Genomic DNA, 17,141 nt, shown 5'->3' with positions numbered 1-17,141 from the left:
AATCAAATAAATAGAGATTTTTTGGGGTGATCGCAAATTCTTTTTTCTAGAAGGGGTACGTGGCAATTTATTGACCACTGAGGTTTTGAAGAGTTCGCGAGAGGAGTTTAGAGAAACTAGAAATGGGAATGGACTGCAGGAACTGGGATGAAGACGCTTACAGAGAGAGCGTTTTAGGGTAGAGAGAAACCCTTACCCGGACCATTTTCCGTGTCACATTCGCTCGAAACGCTAACCCAATTCCGATCACTTCACCAGCGCCTCCGGCTCCGGATCCATTGCCTCTTACTTCATTGACTCCTGCTTGGTATGATTCTTTCTAATTAAAACCTGGGATTACTTCCTTCTATAGTCATGATAAATGCAATTCGTACTCTCGGACACTCACGTGTGAATTAAATACGCCATCTTTATTTGTTAGCAGGAGCATGGTTGCTGGACTGCAAGGGGTGAAAAGTAAGTATACATCACTTGGTGATGGAAGCTATATTATAAAGCTTATCGTTGGTGCTGTTACTGGTCTATGTTACTGGCCAATTTTTGTTTCTGCGTCTTTCAGTTCTGTTCTTACTGTGTATCGGATACACAAGCCTTGGTTTTTTCAGTCTTCCGTTTTCTGTTTAATTCTTATTGCCACCTATGGTGGTCCTCTATATCTTAGAGGTCCTTGGGGTGCGCTCTCTCCTATTCCAGAGAACAATGCTATGACAGTTGATTGTCAGGTTTATGCTTGTTTAATTGTTCTTATTTCGAGTTAGCTGCTGTTAGATTTATTTCATGAAATGTCGAAGTGCCGAAATTTACAAGTCTTTGACATGTCGAGATTGGATCACATGGTTTCTCTAGACTCTAAGGTGATGTATTTTTTTTGGTAAGCAAAATTAATTGAATGATGAGCAAGAAACATTATTTTTCCCATCTAAGTTTATCCATTTGGTTTAGTGAGATACTGCTCTTGAACTTAATTCCCAATCATTTTGGATACTTGAAACATTTTCACGTTTGCTTTTAGCTTCCACAATTTCAGTAAGAGTACTGTGTTCTTTTGTCGTTTATTTACAAGCATTGTTATCCTTTAAGCAGTATGGAGTACATAGAATTTCCTGCCTAGGGTTTTTCCTCGCAGCTACGTGGGATGGGATTTGTGCAGTAGTAAATGGCACCTACATGATTTATTGCTGCCCCTTTTGCAGATAAAGATGAATGATTAAGACGAGTGAACTGGAACGACATGCATTAATTTCTGATATTGAACGAGTTAATATTCGTTGCCCTGCAAATTTGCTTTTCTAACTTTTAGGAGAGTGAACTGCTAAACTTCCGAGGCATTATCAGTCCTTTCTCTCAACTTGAGAATTCATATTATACCCGCCTAGTCCGTCATACTTCGGCCTGTCGTGTTTTGCATGTAGTAATGTGGAATTTTCATGATTACTCTTGAGGGGATCCATCTATGCAGCTGCTGGTGATTCTCATGCTTATTGCCGGGATGTGGTATGCATTTTCTCACTTTGCTTTGCCCAATATGAGTGGCATGATTTTTCTACCCTCCCTCGTATGAAAAATATTAAGTGAATAAATGAAATGACCAACATTCTTGATCAAGTCTTGGTACAATGATCAATGACGTGAAGTTAAGACGGTTTTCAAAGGGCACTCAAACTATCTACACTGCATTTCTGCGTGCAAGTTAAGCAATCATGTGATTATTTTTCTTTTCTTTTCCATCGACAATCTAGAACCAAAAACTCATTTAGCTAATTAGGTTTCAGCTTTCCTTTGTCTTATTGTTGCCTCGTTTGGGTTATTTTTGTTTGGACTTAAATTTACAGAGGAAAATTGAGTCCTGAAATTATGCTCACAGAGTCCCAAAGAAAGAACTACAAGTAGGATCACCAAGAAAGCAAGTAGAAACTCACTCTAGCTTCTGTATTGAAGAGTAGCGGCCAATCTTGAATAGAGGGCTAAAGCTACTTCGTATATGCTGTCTGGTTCACTAAAGATATCAGTTGAAAAAGATACATAGATCTGTTAATACAAGAATCAAAAAGCTTTTACTGTTTTGCTTAGAGGTAGAAAAGGAAGAAATAAAAATGAAAATCGCATGAAGTAACTGGGAAGCCTATAAATATTTACTTGCAAAATACAAGCTCTGTAATACAAAATCACGTAAAAGGAGTCAGCTGAGGCCAAGAGATTTGTACAAACTGACTCTCAAAAACGTTTATGTTTATAGTCTGCTCTTTTACTTGCTATTTTTTGTTCCATTTCAGATCATAACTGGTTCAGAAGATGGTGTTGCACGTATATGGGGGGTACTAAATTTACTGTACGACCAGGACATAATGATCTGAGTTTGATTAGAAAATAAATATCCAATCGGCGTGATTCTTCTGGTTTCTGCCACATATATACAAGTTGAGTGGTCTTCGTTTTTCATGTCCAACGTATCTGACTAGATTGAATTTTGTGATCTGTTGTAGATTGCACAGCTGGGAAGTGCATCCAAATAATTGATCCCATACCAGATAAGAAATCAAACACATCTTATCCATGTGTTAGTTGCATCGCTATTGATTGTAGCTAGAGCTGGTTGGTAAGAGATTATGCGATAAAAATGTCACTATATTTTAATTTTGTTCACTTTGCACCACTAACCTATCCTTTTTAGTTTATTCTATTGGCACTAATGATTTTATTACTCTGTGGTCTGTGCTACGTTGTTCTGACTCGGAAGTCTTGACTTCTCCATCTATCTGCGCTGTCATAGGCTTGTGAAAAGGGCCAATCTTTGTCACTCTGGAATCTTCCTGCTCGTGAATGCGTTATTAGCATGACAACTCATGCATGTCACTTCTTTAGAAAAGGGGCTGAACATTTCTCTCTTATTTCCAAGGACAAGCACGAAAAAATCATTTAAATAAAATCATTTAACTACTTTAATATTTTATTTTCACGTAGTAATTAAATATAATTAAATAAATAATAAAAAATGAAAAAAAAAAATAAAACTGCTTCATAATAATTAAATATAACTAAATAAATAATAAAAAATGAAAAAAATAAATAAAACTGCTTGGGTCGAGGTGAAGCTCTTCACCTTCACCTCGAGCTACCCAAACTCTTCACAAGAGCTTGGGTCTCGGAGTGAAGAGCTTGGGTCTCCTGTCGAGACCCGAAACCCAAGGGTCGAGGTGAATATCTTGGGTCTCGACCCAAGCTCTTCACTAAAGAGTTTGGGTCGAGACTCAAGCTCTTTACCTCGACCCAGCCCGACCCAAAAAAAAAAGTTCAACAAAAAAAAAAGAAGCCCGACCCATCTCGTCCCAAAAAAAAAAAACTCGACCCAAAAAACAAGCGCGTCTCAATCATGTTTGTTTCGAGAAATTAAAAAAAATTGCAATATCCGGTTACAAATTTGTAATCGGGTATTGTTGTGGTACACAAATCAATCAATGGTGTGCAATTGTCAATATTTCAATTGAGAAGATATTTGGATGATATAGCTTGGATAATATCCACCGTTGTGGATGCCTTAATAATCAAGTTCGTTCTTGCATATTTTTTGTATTAACACATTATTTATTCCTTGTCAGTTAGGTTCAAGTTCTCATTTGTATGTGTTATGGATGGTTTTTCACAAGCCATCAGGTTCAACTATTTGGTTATCCCTCGATAGCATAAATGATGTTTAGCTAAACAATAGAAACTTGTGATATAACAGTGATATTTTCATTCACTGTCCACTATTTTTTTGTTGTTTCCTTTTTATTTGTTGTTGGTCTTCTTTTCAAAGTAAATATGCATATTTTATCATTTTCTTCAATTATTATACTTTCTTGGTCATCACCTACACATTTTTTTTCACATTGGTGAATTGTTGACTTTTTTTCTTTGATAGTGTAGCCATCATTATTATTGGGTATTCTTATATTCTGTCACATTTGGTTTCTGAGACACTTATAATTGTTTTTCCTATATTTCGATGATAATTTTACATCTCATTTTATGTTTCAGCAGTTTTTTTATCTAGTTTTTAAAAAAAATACAAGATTCCTTGTATGTTTGATTGCTTCAAAGCATTATGTATTATATTATTTGATTTCCATTTTATAACAGGAAAATATAATATATTAATTAAAAGTAAGAATTCTGCAAAATGATTGTCTAAGTGCTCAACATACATCTACCTCGACGCGCAAGTTGACATATTTCTTTAAAACCAAATTTACATATTTAAATAATGTTAGTTTTGTTATTTTATTGTTATTGTGCACAATTATTATTAATCGATATCTATAAAAATAAATTTGATGGCAGAGATTATAAATGCATTGATTATCAAAACAAATTTAATGATTGGATTCAAAATTACCTTGGCACTATTTGTATATTTAACTTTCAAAAACAAATTTAATGATTGGATTCAAAATTACCTTGGCACTATTTGTATATTTAACTTTCAAAAACAAATTTAATGATTGGATTCAAAATTACCTTGGCACTATTTGTATATTTAACTTTCAACCATGTATACAATTAGCGTTATTTGTGTTTTAGTGCTTGATCTTAAAACAATGATTTTGTCAACCGCTCTCTTATTGCATCACAATAGTGGTCTCTCTTCCAATAATCGCTTTATTTGCAATATATAGAAATAGAACATATGATCTTATCTCTGATAACATGTTGTCTCGAAAAACATTATAGTTCAAACATTTTTTAAAAAAAAACATAAATAGTTCATTTATAATTGTAAAATTATACATTTTCCTCATCTCAATCCTTACATTGGCCTCCCCGTGAATTGTCTGATGAGAATGATTGAACCTATCCAAGCATCTAATGTTGATTCAAGTTCTTCTCTTGATTCTTCCTCAACAGGTATGCCTTTAGATTCGTCATCACTTTTCTTAGACTCCTTCAATTTGTCAAGAGCTGCTTTAACTGTTTCATCCTTGCCAACTTCCTGGCTAATACAAGTGGAAGACACCTTTACAGTACCAGCACCTTCTTTTGTGGTTGTTCCCACCAAGGAGCCATCCTGCAGAAAACAAAATCTCAAGGCCACAAATTGACATTAGTGGGAGAAAATGAGCCAACGTGTTAAGAGATGATGGCCGATATGTCACCATGAGCTAAGCATCACGTGAAAGATCAAGGAAAAATAGACCAGAAACCTAATCAAACTATAAAGCAATTCACCAGGAGAATAGTAATTACCTTTGAAACCGACTGATTTGCTGAATCCCATGATCGACCCCCTTCTTTGCATATGGGAATATGGCTTTTGTTAGGCTGTACAAGTGAGCCAGAACTCGACAAACCTCATCTATCCACCATGGTAGTGGTACTTGAAATCTTCAGGCAGCAGCATACACAACACCACATGCCACAATCTCACTCTTAAATCTCACACACAAAGTCGTGCGCAAGCTGTTTTATTGTCCACAACACACAAAAGAAAAGATATTATTAAAAGGGTGAAAATTTTTAACACATGAGGATAATGTGAATAAGGGTCTGGTCAGACACACACAACATCAAGTATATGAGAACACTTGATCCTTCCTACACCGAGCAAGAAGAAATCAACCATTTTTTAATGATAATCCTTCACATTCTACATCTAACTGCAAATAAAAATTTGAAATATATTTATTTAATACATGATAAGTTTATATTGATAAAATATTAAGGTTTGTGATCCCCTGACGAACTATAAAACAAAATAATTTTGGCTCTAATGTAGTTTCAATTCGATAATTTCGAAATGTCTACACAGATATTTAAAATAAATAATAAAATTTAAGTTTGATTCGTTTCGGCTCAATAATAGTTCATTAATCCGAGTTGAATTTCGCAAATCAAATTTAACATGTTTCACATCGGTAAGTCTATGTGTAAAATGATAAAAATGCTTTAATCGTTTTAATGTAATCACAATATAAGTATTATAGTTACAAACATTAGAATTGCTTATTGAGATACATTTTATAAATATTTTTCATCGAAGGTGACTCATTCAAAAAATGGAACTAGGCAGAGTGAAAAGATTTTGAAATCAGGAAAATAGGAATTAGGGTGAATTGGTTTAAAGTTTCTGTCAAAAATCGTACGTCGTCTATTGGGATCTTCTTACAACATCACACTTCTTGTACAAGATTGGAATCAAGTATTCCTTCAACCGGAGAAGATGAAGTTGCGTTTTAATGAAAAGATTTGAATGTATGAATTTCAACTCTATGGATTTTAAATCAAATTGATTGTAATGATTAATTTATGTTTGATGGATTTTAAATTCATCTATTGTTAATCTATAATGAATTTGAAATACATCTAAAATGAATGTTGTTGCCAGTATATCTATGAAATCGCTTACCAAATCAAATCATCTCAATCAGGCGCAAAATTAGAGTTTCGGGAATTCCAACTGGAATCCGACCAAGTACTCGAGATATTGCTACGAAGAATTGACTCGAAGTTAGAATATTGTTTTGTTTTGAAATTTGAGCAAATGGGCGTATGATGATATGTACTATCTAAGACATCGAGAAATAGAAACATGTATATTTTAGATGTTTGTTATCAATTATCGGAGAAATTGGCATTACAAGATTACGTTTTGTCATCATCTTTGCGAAGTAATCAAATTAATTAAAATCAACTAGAAAAACCCCGAATCCCACGTAAATGGACTAATAGCAAGTGGAAAAGGAAACCCACCAACGAAGAAAAATCAAGAAAAAAGCCAAGAAAATCTTGGAAACATGGAGGATTTCAGATCCAAATCGCACAAGGACCCAAGAATGCAACTGGACAACACTCACAACTATCATTTCAGCGGCAACAATCACGACGGTGTCTCGTCGAACCCAAATGGGATGCAAGATCTGCGTTGCTACAGCGCCTCATACGCAACATCTTCTGTACAAACCAATGGGCAGATGGATATCGTGGTTCCGGCGGCCGGAGACCCGTGGAAGTTCAAGAAAGGCAAGTCAACAAATGGGGTGAGTTCCAAAAATTGGAACTTTAATGATCCTGAGCTGCAAAGGAAGAAGAGGATCGCTAGCTACAAGGCTTACACTGTCGAAGGTAAAGTCAAGGGTTCTATTAAGAAAAGCTTTAGATGGATTAAAGAGAGGTGTAATCTGATGCTTTATGGATATCGACGAAGATTGTGATAAATGGTCTTAATTATATGATTTCATGTAATAAGATTTCATGTTTTCGTTGTCCTTGATATGATCTACTAGTGTATTGATATATGTGTTGTTTGGTGTACGAGAATCTTGGATATGAGTTCAAAGTATGTACTCATTCTGAATAATTGAGCACGATATTCTATAATTTGTTGATGAACCATCATACAAGAAGTGGGATTCTTTCAACAGTTTGTTTTCTTTTACATTATCAATCTGCATTGTTTTCTGGCAGTAAGGTGCGGGCAATAACATGTAAGCTGGTATCTTTTGCTTTCCAGTTCTCTGTGTCTTGTTATTGTTTTTATGAGGTGCACACATGTGACTCAGTCCCGAAACCTAACCATTCTTTGGAGTTAGGACTAACACATGCTTTGCTACAGGGATAGCTGTGTTTGGTTCACTTGTTTATTTGAAGTTGCATGACTTTGCTGTTGATTACAATTCTGGTTCCATTGCATATGCTATGTTCGTTGTGGATGATGATCTATGATCTTATCTGAGTTATTCACAATGAAACTGGGAGGGGGCCAAAACAGATCCTGGCCCATGGGAACGCTACTTAGCTATTTGAAAGACGAAACTTCATTTTAAGAAAAGGATTTCTTAAATGATATAATTCAAGTGACCACACAATTAAGTAACCTGAAGTAGAGAAGCAGGGATACAGTGTTATGGTTAGAAACTGATAAATAATTGCGAAAATTGATGCTCCACAGCCTACATCTAAAATTAAGAGGAGACAGAAGGATATCCAAATGTTAAAATAAGAGCAAGAGGGCATGGTATTAAAGACCCACGCCACTTCAACTCAGTTGAAGGAACAGAGCTTCACCTTCTCTGATTATGTTACACAATCCACTCGTACATATTTATGAATAATGAATCGTCGTGAGTACAACTGTTCTCTTGATATTCAAATTCACATCTTTCCATAAGAGAATTATCAAGGTTCTTAAATCTGGATCATGTCTATAACACAATTTTATGACTTACAGGTCTGTTAGGATGTCGATGGCACTTGAGAATGACTCCGTTCTTAATCGTCAAAGTTCTTAATCGTCAAAGTGCAAGCTTTCGATACCCTTTACAGTTGAATCGTAATTATTTGTGGTGGGAATGTTCCTCCCAGAAGAAATATGCTTTGACTCCGAGGATCCACCAAGGGGTGAGATTCTTTGTCCACTTGATATTTTGTTTATCGTTGCTGGACTAGCTTCAGGAGTACGAGAACAGTTGGGTTCAGAATTGTTTCCCAGTGTGTGAGTTTCATGACTTCCAGAAACAGCACCTCGCCTTAGTGATCCAATAGACCTTCCAAAGAAAGTGGAGCTTGACTGCTGCAAAATCCAACCGTCCAATTTACAAAATATTACATGCCAAAAAGAACAGGCAACAAAAACATTCGAAGTTACAAAACGCACTCAAATTTTAGTTTTTTGGTGCAACTTGAGAAGCTATTCATCCCACGAGCTTGACAACTCAACGCACAAGGCACCAATCTATTTGAGTTGAACTATACTATTCATGTTATTATGAATTTTGTGCATATTAGTAGGCAGAACATTGAATTTTTAACCCAATGGTTGCATGTTCAATAAGCACAAAGATATAATCTAGAGCCAGATGCGGATAAAATTACAGCTTACCATGGCATCTTTGCTTGTTGAATCATTTGCAACAGGGCTTTTATGTCTAGAAAAGCTTCCAGCATTTACCACCTGTCCAGAACTTCTCCGTCTGGATGGATCGGCTGAAGAAGTGCCTACTTGCCTCCCCTCTTCCTCACCACCTACAATAAAAACCACATATACCAAGATAAGTCCTTGAGTGTGATACCAATACAAAATCAAAATAAATATGGATTATACATCTTTCCACGAGGTTGAACTTACATAAATCTTAATAGTAACTCACCATATGCTGACAGAAATATCAAGTTTGTACAAAAACAAAAATCACAATTGATTGATAACCTGACCTGGAATAAGAAAGGCAGACAACAGGTGCATGGAAAAGTACCTGGCAACCTTTCACCATTAGGAATCGCAGGTGGCAGTCCTGAGGTCATAACAGCAGTTGGGCCCTGAAACAACATACATCATTTGCTCAAATGAAAATAATGAACAGGAAAATTTCCCCTGTATTTAGGAGGTAAGGAACCAGGGAGAATTAGCAAGTTTGTCATGACTCATCACTCAACTAATAGGTCACTTGTACAAAGTGGCCCTTCAATATGAAGACAGAAGCATCACTCTAAAGTCTCAACAGTCCCCTCAAGCTGGAGGTTTAAATACATATTAAAAAAATTAATTTCAACAACTAAACAACTTAACACAACACTATACATGCATTGGAATGATTACCAAGAGAAAGCACTTGCAGCATTGATTGCAAAAAATAAAGATAGACGAGACAGATTACTCAAGGAGTTCTAATACTGGGTTTGCTTAGACAGTAACCCGAGACAGTGAATGCCTTTCAGTCTACTTTCTGCCGAGAACGGCGCTGTTAGCTAGCGGCATTAAGGTTAGCTTTCTGTTAAGTCATTCCAAGTCTCTGATACTATGTGAACTCAAATTTCGAGAAGAGGGTGAACTGCAACAGTGCATGACTTGGTCACCCTGAACGCAGAAAAATGCCCAGGGCTGTAGCTAAATTCTCTCTTGATGTAAATTACAATAATCAGCTCGCAAAGAACATTTTTCACTCGAAACTAAAGTGGAGGAAATCTGTAATATTTAAAATTTTAAACAGAGAAAAGAAGAAAGAGACCCGAATAAAGCACACAGAAATTAAGGGGGTTGATCAATTGCCGAAATCCACAAACAAATGCATCAAAAGGCTATAGATAAAACACTTCTCCATTAAATAAATTGATCGTGGTGATACAACTCCAAGATGACTACAGAACAGTGGTGGAAATCACTCCAACCAAATAACACTCAAGATCAAATTGAAATGAAATATTTAATTCAACTTATGCACAATTTAGTATCCAAATCATCTAGAATGACGCTTTGATTCTTAACCCTCCCCTCGAGTTCAAAGATTCTTGATTGTGGTGTTTGACAGATAAATAGAAATCAAACTATTACACAATGCTTCATGTGGCATATCTCTAAGGCTTCATAAAATTTGGAAAAGCAGGGAATGGACATCTTGGAATCACGCAAAAGCAAATTGAAGTATCATGTTTGCTCTAATATAATATCAGAAGGCATGGAATTTTGGAAAACAAAGTAGCGTGATCATCACAAAAATCAAGTACAATATTTATGAAACAAAAACTAAATATCATTGATTTTTAACACAGATTAAAATCACTTGCCCGCGAAGGAGGAGTGGCCATCTGTGACTGCTGATACTTCAAAATAGTCCAATCAAAAACGTAGTCAAACTGAAAACCTGAAGCAAAAATATATGCATTACAGATTCAGAACTGAAAGGAGTTCACACAATCACTGCTTTTCTGACCAGATATTCCAGACCTTCACGAATGAAGAGGTCGCGGAATATTCTCTTAAGATAAGCATAATCTGGTTTGTCCTCAAAACGCAGTGAACGGCAGTAATGGAAATATGACGCAAACTCGGTTGGATAGCCCCGGCACAGTGACTGAAGAAATTTCAAGATCACAGATAAACTTCCACATCAAACGAAAAAAATACTACCAAGCACAAAGTTCAGGCGTAAGATCACCTCAATAGAAGTTGAAACCTTTTTCTCACTTATTTTCTCATATTTTTGTTTCTTAGTTCCAGCTTTTAGTCCCTGCCAAGGAAGGCTGCACAGTGTATAATTCATCAGACTAATCACCGCATAATCAGGAGCCAAAATTATGAAGTGCTATGCCAACAGTTACCTTCCCCTTAAAAAATACATTAGGACATATCCAAGAGATTCCAAATCATCTCTCCTGCTTTGTTCTGAAAAGCATATCAGTAGCATCTCGGGAAAGTAGGTAATTAAACTAATATAATTGCAAGGAATAAGTTAAATACAATATCGAGAGACCCATACCAATACCCAAGTGCGTATTCATGCTGGCATATCGTGCAGTTCCAGTCAAGTTTTTGTTCTCCCTGCATTATGACAACAAAATAATATTAAAAGTCTAAACAAATTAAGCATCTAAAGAAACCCTCAATGTTTCAAGTGAGAGAGAAATGGTCGACAAACAGAAGAAGGGTAAGATAAGCTTGATTCAGAATATTTTATCACTTCTCAACATAATGAAGTCCAATCAACAGGTGTAACTTCAAAGAAAATCGTGTCAAACTTGAATTGACAAGATGGGCATGAATGTAAAGAAAAATGCACATACAATACAATACAATACAGCAAAATTATTGATAAAGAACAACAACATAGGGGAATCAAACAAATTTAAACAGTAACGGTCACCTTAAATATGTACATTTGCTCTTAATATTGAGTCATCTCTTACTTTCGGAAATGAATATTTTAATAGAAGATAGAAACAAATGACATCATCCCTACATTCAAGGGGTGTCACCTTTATTTACCACATTGTAGTGCACTGTCTATTTAATCTCGACTTCAAGGTACATTTAATCTTAATTACTTAATTATACCAGCTCAATTTCATAAGGAACGGGGAGAATAATTCTTCGAAGCCATGCAACTGATTGACAACCCTTTTAGCCTTCCATCCCACAGAGTTATGACACTTAGATCAAAATACAAGAAGATTAAATGCAAATAGAATCTGATCTACTTCTCTTTGAACAGATTTTACTCTTAAAAGTAATTTTACTCTCCTCTTTTTGATTAAAATGATTATGTATCCCCTCTACCTGGAGGTTAAGCAGTTGCAAATAGTTTCATTCTTATTACCCTAACAAATGTAGTTCACAAGAACCAACCACCCATTGTTGCCAATGTTCTCAGTTATGCATAATTGCTGCAACCAATGCTGATGCAAGGTAGTCAACAAAGAAGGTAACCAAAACACTCGTCTCACCTGTAAGGAATATGCTGATGAGTTGAACTGTCTCTATATTTCTTGGCCAGGCCAAAATCAATTATGTAAACCTTAATGTCAAATTAAAACATTAAATCAGTATATCTTAAGAAATCACCCAAATAAAGCACAGACACATGTAAGAAAGAACCTGGTTTGCACGCCGTCCCAAGCCCATGAGGAAATTGTCTGGCTTGATATCTCGATGTAAAAATGATTTTGAATGGACAAATTCAACACGATTGATCTGAAAGAAAGATTGGGCCAGAAAAAACCTAGGTTTATTTGCAAATGCTTCAAAAAAAGCATTTCTTCCTATACCGATGTCGTTGGTAACAAGTATAAGAAGTTTAAAAAATAACCATTTGATCTGCAAGCATGAGCACTGTCTTCAGTGAAAGTTTCCTACTGCAAAAATTGAATAGATCTTCAAGACTTGGTCCAAGCAAGTCCATAACTAGAACACTGTAATCTCCTTCAACACCAAACCATCTCACATTCGGTATCCCAGCTGCAATGGGATGAACAAATAAATTTTGGTTCCATAATATATTTGAGAAAAATCCACCATCAGATCAATAATGAAAATAAGATTCCAAATGAATCATTACTTCCGCCCTGTAAAATTCTATATAGTTTTGACTCATACAGCAACTGGGGATGTTTAGTCTTCACATTTTCCTGAAACAATAAAACAGGATAAAAAATTTGAGTTCCCATGCGAACAAATGATCAGCAAAACACATAATACATTGAATTATCAAGACAACAAACTCGTGCACTCTCCCTTAAGAAAAGAAATAAAGTAGATTCTAACCAATAAATTAATTACTGTTCACAAGATAGCATGAGTTTAGTGCAAACCGTCTGTGAAAATTCAAAAAAGCGAGAAAAATCCATATGTAAAATCAACAGACATTTAAAACCACGTGTAAAAATTAAAAATAAGACATAAAAGCCCTTGCAAAAGGGGTAAAGGTGCTTGATTCTTAAAAACACATGGCTGTAAAAGGCTATTAAATTTATACAGGATTTTGTGTTCTTTGGATTTTCATGAGGGTGTAAAATGCTATTTGCCTCACAACTTTATCAAGAACGGGATTAGAGTTTTAAATATCGCATACGACATTGTTATTAGCAATTATAAGATAAATAAAATTTCAGTCAATACGATTTTCACAATTCAACTTGTCAATTCCCAACCGAGCAGTAAGTGTTTTAAATGTCACATAGGACATTGCTGTTGCCTGTTAGCAATTACAAGAGAAATGGAAATTCAGTCAATATTATTTCACCTATAAATCATAGCGGAAGTTCTTCGGTAGGAAACAAAAACAGCAGACAATAGCTAACTTGATAAAAAACAATACAAAGACCAATGCAGTCTGTGAAATAAAAATAGTTGTCAAGGAAAATGTAACATTGACAAATTAGATACAGTAGCACGGACAACTTCCTACTTTGCATCAGGGGGTCTCGACTCTAAAATAAACTTCAAACAATAACTGAATCTCAAGTAACCTGTTTCTTCTCCAGCATGAATTTGTGATGAAAATTAACTAAATTTAGTTTATGACCTCCAAGAGAAATTGCACAAAATAAATTATTTTGACTTTCAAGTGTTTCACAAATAGCTCTACCTTAACCAAAAATGAAATTTTGTTGGAATCATAACTACAGCTTTTGCTGAGAAAAAGATAAAACCATGCTTTATAATTCTAAATAGCTGCCAAATAGACCAACTTTCTCATTCCAAAAAGAAGTATTCTATCTTTCCGATGAAAGGATTGGAAAAAAAAGTACAAGATGCAAATCACACCATTTAGGAATGAACTATTATCCCCAAAGCATATGTTTCGGATACCAACCTTTAACAACTTCCGAAATTTAAAAGGAAAGGACTATGTTTAAAAGCAACAAACTATAGCAATAATAGACCAAAGCACATGCTTCAAATATCGAATTTTTAACGACTTCTGTAATAAAGGATATGGCTATGTTAGGAACGACAAACTATAGCAATATCAGAGTGACAATCACATCATGTATGCAGACAAAATTAATACAGATCTAGTCATAGCATTAACCATGCAATCTGCTACAGAATCATGTAGCTGCAGATTCTACTATCTTCCATATTAGAGAGAAGAACAGCAAGAAACCAAGTCATTCCATCCGTCCCACTCAGGGAAATAAAATCTCCCTTAGTAACTCATAACTAAAAGAAATTAATCAATTATTCGATTCAAGTAAAAAATTAGTGGAATCATGCTCTTCAACTATTTTGGTATAACAATAACAAAGTTTCTAGAGCTGATAAACTAGCCAAAATTCAAAAGCACAAGAAGACAAGTAGAATGAAAATTCTACGTAAATTAAAATTTGACAGTATGAATTCCACCAAAATCTACTCAGTATAAGTCTCAATTTCCATAACACACATTACAGTTCCACATAACAAATTATCTTAGTTGATAAGAAGTTACCATAGTTAAGATATATACTTCCGCGACATGAGAATCTGAGAACCCAGTTCCCAATTAAAACATGACCAATTAACAGTATATGTATTTATGCCAGCATGTATCTATATATAAAATCAAATAATAGAAAGCTAACGATCTCATGAGACCTCATTAATTCAGCTCGAGCCAAAAGAAAGAGCAAATTTCTCAAGTAACTAATCACACAACCATATGGTCGACAAGCAAATAATTTTTCATGAAACAGAAAAATCACTAAAAACTAAACGAAATAACACAACTCACAAGCTTAATTGCCAACTCCTCGTTAGTCTGAATGTTAGTCCCTGCACCAGCAAATTAACCAACAATTAACACGGAATCAACAAAGTCAAGTTCAAAAGCGAAGAAATTGCATGAAAATCAAACAGCTGTAACTACCAAGATAGATCTCTCCGAAGGATCCACTGCCAATTTTCCGACCTAGTCGATACTTGTTCCCCACTCGCGGCTCCATCGACAAAAACAAACTAGATTTCAGCTTCCCCCTCCGTACACAAAATTCATCAGCAAGGAAACTCCGTGAAACAGATACAGAGATCTACTGGCTCGTTTTAGGGATTTTGCGCATGAATTTAGAGGATTAAAAGAAATTAATTCCCACTTTAAGAAGAACACCTAGGGTTAGCAGACGTAAGAAAGACAATTTACGAATCTCGATCGAAATATATTCCTTTACGTTGTTTGGGTGCTAAAAAGTCAAGGAAACGGGCGTGTATATCACGCGTTGATCGCGCGTGTGATGGAAGGTTTGATTTTGGTGAAATAATAGGTCGCAGGGGGACCATGGTCACGTGAGACACGTGACACTTTCTCTCACGTGACACTTTCTTTTATACACACCCGTTTATCATATTAACATAACATTTTAAAAAAAATTGTTATTTATTAACGTCGATACATTATTACCTGTCCTACCCGATCCGAACCCGAAACATCACATAATCGAGCCCATTTACAATGCTGATTAAACATGTGATTAGCTTATAAACAAGTGATTAGTAAAGTTATAACAAAAAGTAAAAGCGCAAAATCCTACATGGAGCCCGAATTGACTCTACTCGGGAAGATGTCTCATGAGACGAAGGCGTCCGAGCAGCCGATCTACAGACACTATCTTTCAAGTTGAGCTCAAATAAATATGATGGTGAATATAGATACTGTCTTGTTAAGGTAAAACACTCTGACAAATCTTTCATGACAGATGTATGACTCTCGGACATGATATACTCAAAATTCGTAATTCGCCCAATGTAAGGTCATATCAACACGAACCGCACCATAAATATAGTGTTTCACCGACTTGCCTCACAAAGAGTTCTTCCTACAAGATATCTAACTCGTTCTAACTCTATAAATATTAAGTATATCTCATTACTTGATACACTCGCTTATTATTATTATTAGCACTACTTTATTATCATGTTTGAGTTGTGTCCCAATTGGAGCGGTCAATTTGGATTGTGTCCGTCAGGTCGATCCGCCCAGTCTCGCCACATAATTTAAATAGGTTGAGTTGTAATTTTTTCAACCTATTTATAGATCATCCAACCCGCGCAGGTTGAGGGTCGAGTTTGGCTTGGATTGGCCTACCGGCCTGGAAGGGAAAATTTTTACATTATAGATTTACGGTTATGTATGTATTTTTTTTTTTATTAATTATTGTGTATAAAATATAGAAATGTGAATCAATAATTAAAAATTTTATTGATATTTTTAATAAATTTTATGAAATGAAATTTTTTATTAATCATAATGATTTTTTATTTTTTGTAGGCCGGTCGGTCTAACCTGCAACCTTCATAGGTCCGTCGATATGGCGAACTGGTCCACATGGTAGCTTGTTTGACAACTCTACTCTCAATACTAACTTAAGTATGGGCTACACCGAAAACACTTTCGGAACCTTTTAACTTGCTATCCGACCTATGTTGAACTAGTTTGGAATATTGGGCTTACGGAACCGAATTCACGGTATATTTTTTGGCATCACAAATGTAATATAATTTTTTATTACAATATAATATAATATAAAATTTTTAATGGCAAATATAATGTGATTTTTGGAATAATATCTAAATGTCATTTTTTATATGTAACAATTATGGTGTAATTATTTAATTTTGGAAAATAAATAAAAGTATTTACAGAAAAAATTGTATTTCTTAGATTTTTATTTCAGCAGTTAAAATGAATTAATGTCGGAATCTTTATAGTTTATTTTACACATTTTATTGATATCTAATTAAATTATTGGAACCAAATGGTTGTGTGACTCGAGAGAAGTCATAATAAAACATACATAATACAAGAATAATAAACTGAAATACATCTCAAAGCTTTTTAGCATTCAAGCCAAAAGCATGAAAAAAGATGTGATATAATTATTTTTCATAAAATGGATTCTAGTATACTAAAGTTTTGTAC

General features: G+C 35.0%; 2 protein-coding genes and 1 long non-coding RNA gene across 9 annotated transcripts; 1 reads left to right on the top strand and 2 right to left on the bottom strand.

Annotated features, from left to right (window-relative positions):
* The first annotated feature begins 30 nt into the window (after window positions 1-30).
* Window positions 31-5,734, top strand: LOC140971438 (uncharacterized). Of its 7 annotated transcripts, none has more exons than XM_073433705.1 (5): window positions 31-307; window positions 425-722; window positions 1,460-1,494; window positions 1,607-1,702; window positions 1,865-2,903. In XM_073433705.1, the coding sequence occupies exons 2-4, from the start codon at window positions 429-431 to the stop codon at window positions 1,692-1,694; spliced, it is 417 nt and encodes a 138-aa protein (XP_073289806.1). In that variant the 5' UTR covers window positions 31-307; window positions 425-428; the 3' UTR covers window positions 1,695-1,702; window positions 1,865-2,903. The 7 variants fall into 7 exon arrangements, 4 of the variants coding, with proteins under 4 accessions (XP_073289806.1, XP_073289804.1, XP_073289805.1 ...); XR_012174309.1 differs by lacking the exons at window positions 1,460-1,494; window positions 1,607-1,702 and adding an exon at window positions 4,885-5,734 and having other exon boundaries at window positions 32-307; window positions 2,274-2,350; window positions 2,484-2,596; XR_012174307.1 differs by lacking the exons at window positions 1,460-1,494; window positions 1,607-1,702 and having other exon boundaries at window positions 32-307; window positions 2,274-2,350; window positions 2,484-2,596; window positions 2,738-2,932.
* Window positions 1,379-3,894, bottom strand: LOC140971439 (uncharacterized). The gene is made up of 2 exons (XR_012174310.1): window positions 3,578-3,894; window positions 1,379-1,951 (listed from the first exon to the last, which is right to left on the bottom strand). It is a non-coding gene; the product is annotated as an uncharacterized lncRNA (long non-coding RNA).
* Window positions 5,735-7,956: 2,222 nt separating the features above from the next.
* LOC140971436 (casein kinase 1-like protein 2) lies at window positions 7,957-15,388 on the bottom strand. The gene is made up of 14 exons (XM_073433701.1): window positions 15,096-15,388; window positions 14,961-15,001; window positions 12,804-12,873; window positions 12,555-12,703; window positions 12,344-12,439; window positions 12,193-12,263; window positions 11,229-11,290; window positions 11,071-11,134; window positions 10,908-10,992; window positions 10,697-10,823; window positions 10,537-10,613; window positions 9,228-9,291; window positions 8,855-8,997; window positions 7,957-8,545 (listed from the first exon to the last, which is right to left on the bottom strand). The coding sequence occupies exons 1-14, from the start codon at window positions 15,169-15,171 to the stop codon at window positions 8,261-8,263; spliced, it is 1,410 nt and encodes a 469-aa protein (XP_073289802.1). The 5' UTR covers window positions 15,172-15,388; the 3' UTR covers window positions 7,957-8,260.
* Window positions 15,389-17,141: the final 1,753 nt, after the last annotated feature.

The sequence above is a fragment of the Primulina huaijiensis genome, chromosome 2, assembly GCF_012295235.1.
Source record: "Primulina huaijiensis isolate GDHJ02 chromosome 2, ASM1229523v2, whole genome shotgun sequence".
Classification (NCBI taxonomy): domain Eukaryota; kingdom Viridiplantae; phylum Streptophyta; class Magnoliopsida; order Lamiales; family Gesneriaceae; genus Primulina; species Primulina huaijiensis.
The sequence above is the reverse complement of the archived record's forward strand: the minus strand, read 5'-3'. Positions and strand labels throughout refer to the sequence as shown.

Excerpts from the sequence above, each read along its gene's own strand:
- LOC140971438 (XM_073433705.1), top strand. The coding sequence starts at position 429 with ATGGTTGCTGGACTGCAAGGGGTGAAAAGTAAGTATACATCACTTGGT. Across the intron at positions 723-1,459 it reads CTATGACAGTTGATTGTCAG|CTGCTGGTGATTCTCATGCT; the intron begins GTTTATGCTTGT and ends CCATCTATGCAG. Across the intron at positions 1,495-1,606 it reads ATGCTTATTGCCGGGATGTG|TCTTGGTACAATGATCAATG; the intron begins GTATGCATTTTC and ends TTCTTGATCAAG.
- LOC140971436 (XM_073433701.1), bottom strand. The coding sequence starts at position 15,171 with ATGGAGCCGCGAGTGGGGAACAAGTATCGACTAGGTCGGAAAATTGGC. Across the intron at positions 12,264-12,343 it reads TGGGACGGCGTGCAAACCAG|GTTTACATAATTGATTTTGG; the intron begins GTTCTTTCTTAC and ends TTTGACATTAAG. Across the intron at positions 11,291-12,192 it reads CATCAGCATATTCCTTACAG|GGAGAACAAAAACTTGACTG; the intron begins GTGAGACGAGTG and ends GTCATAATGCAG.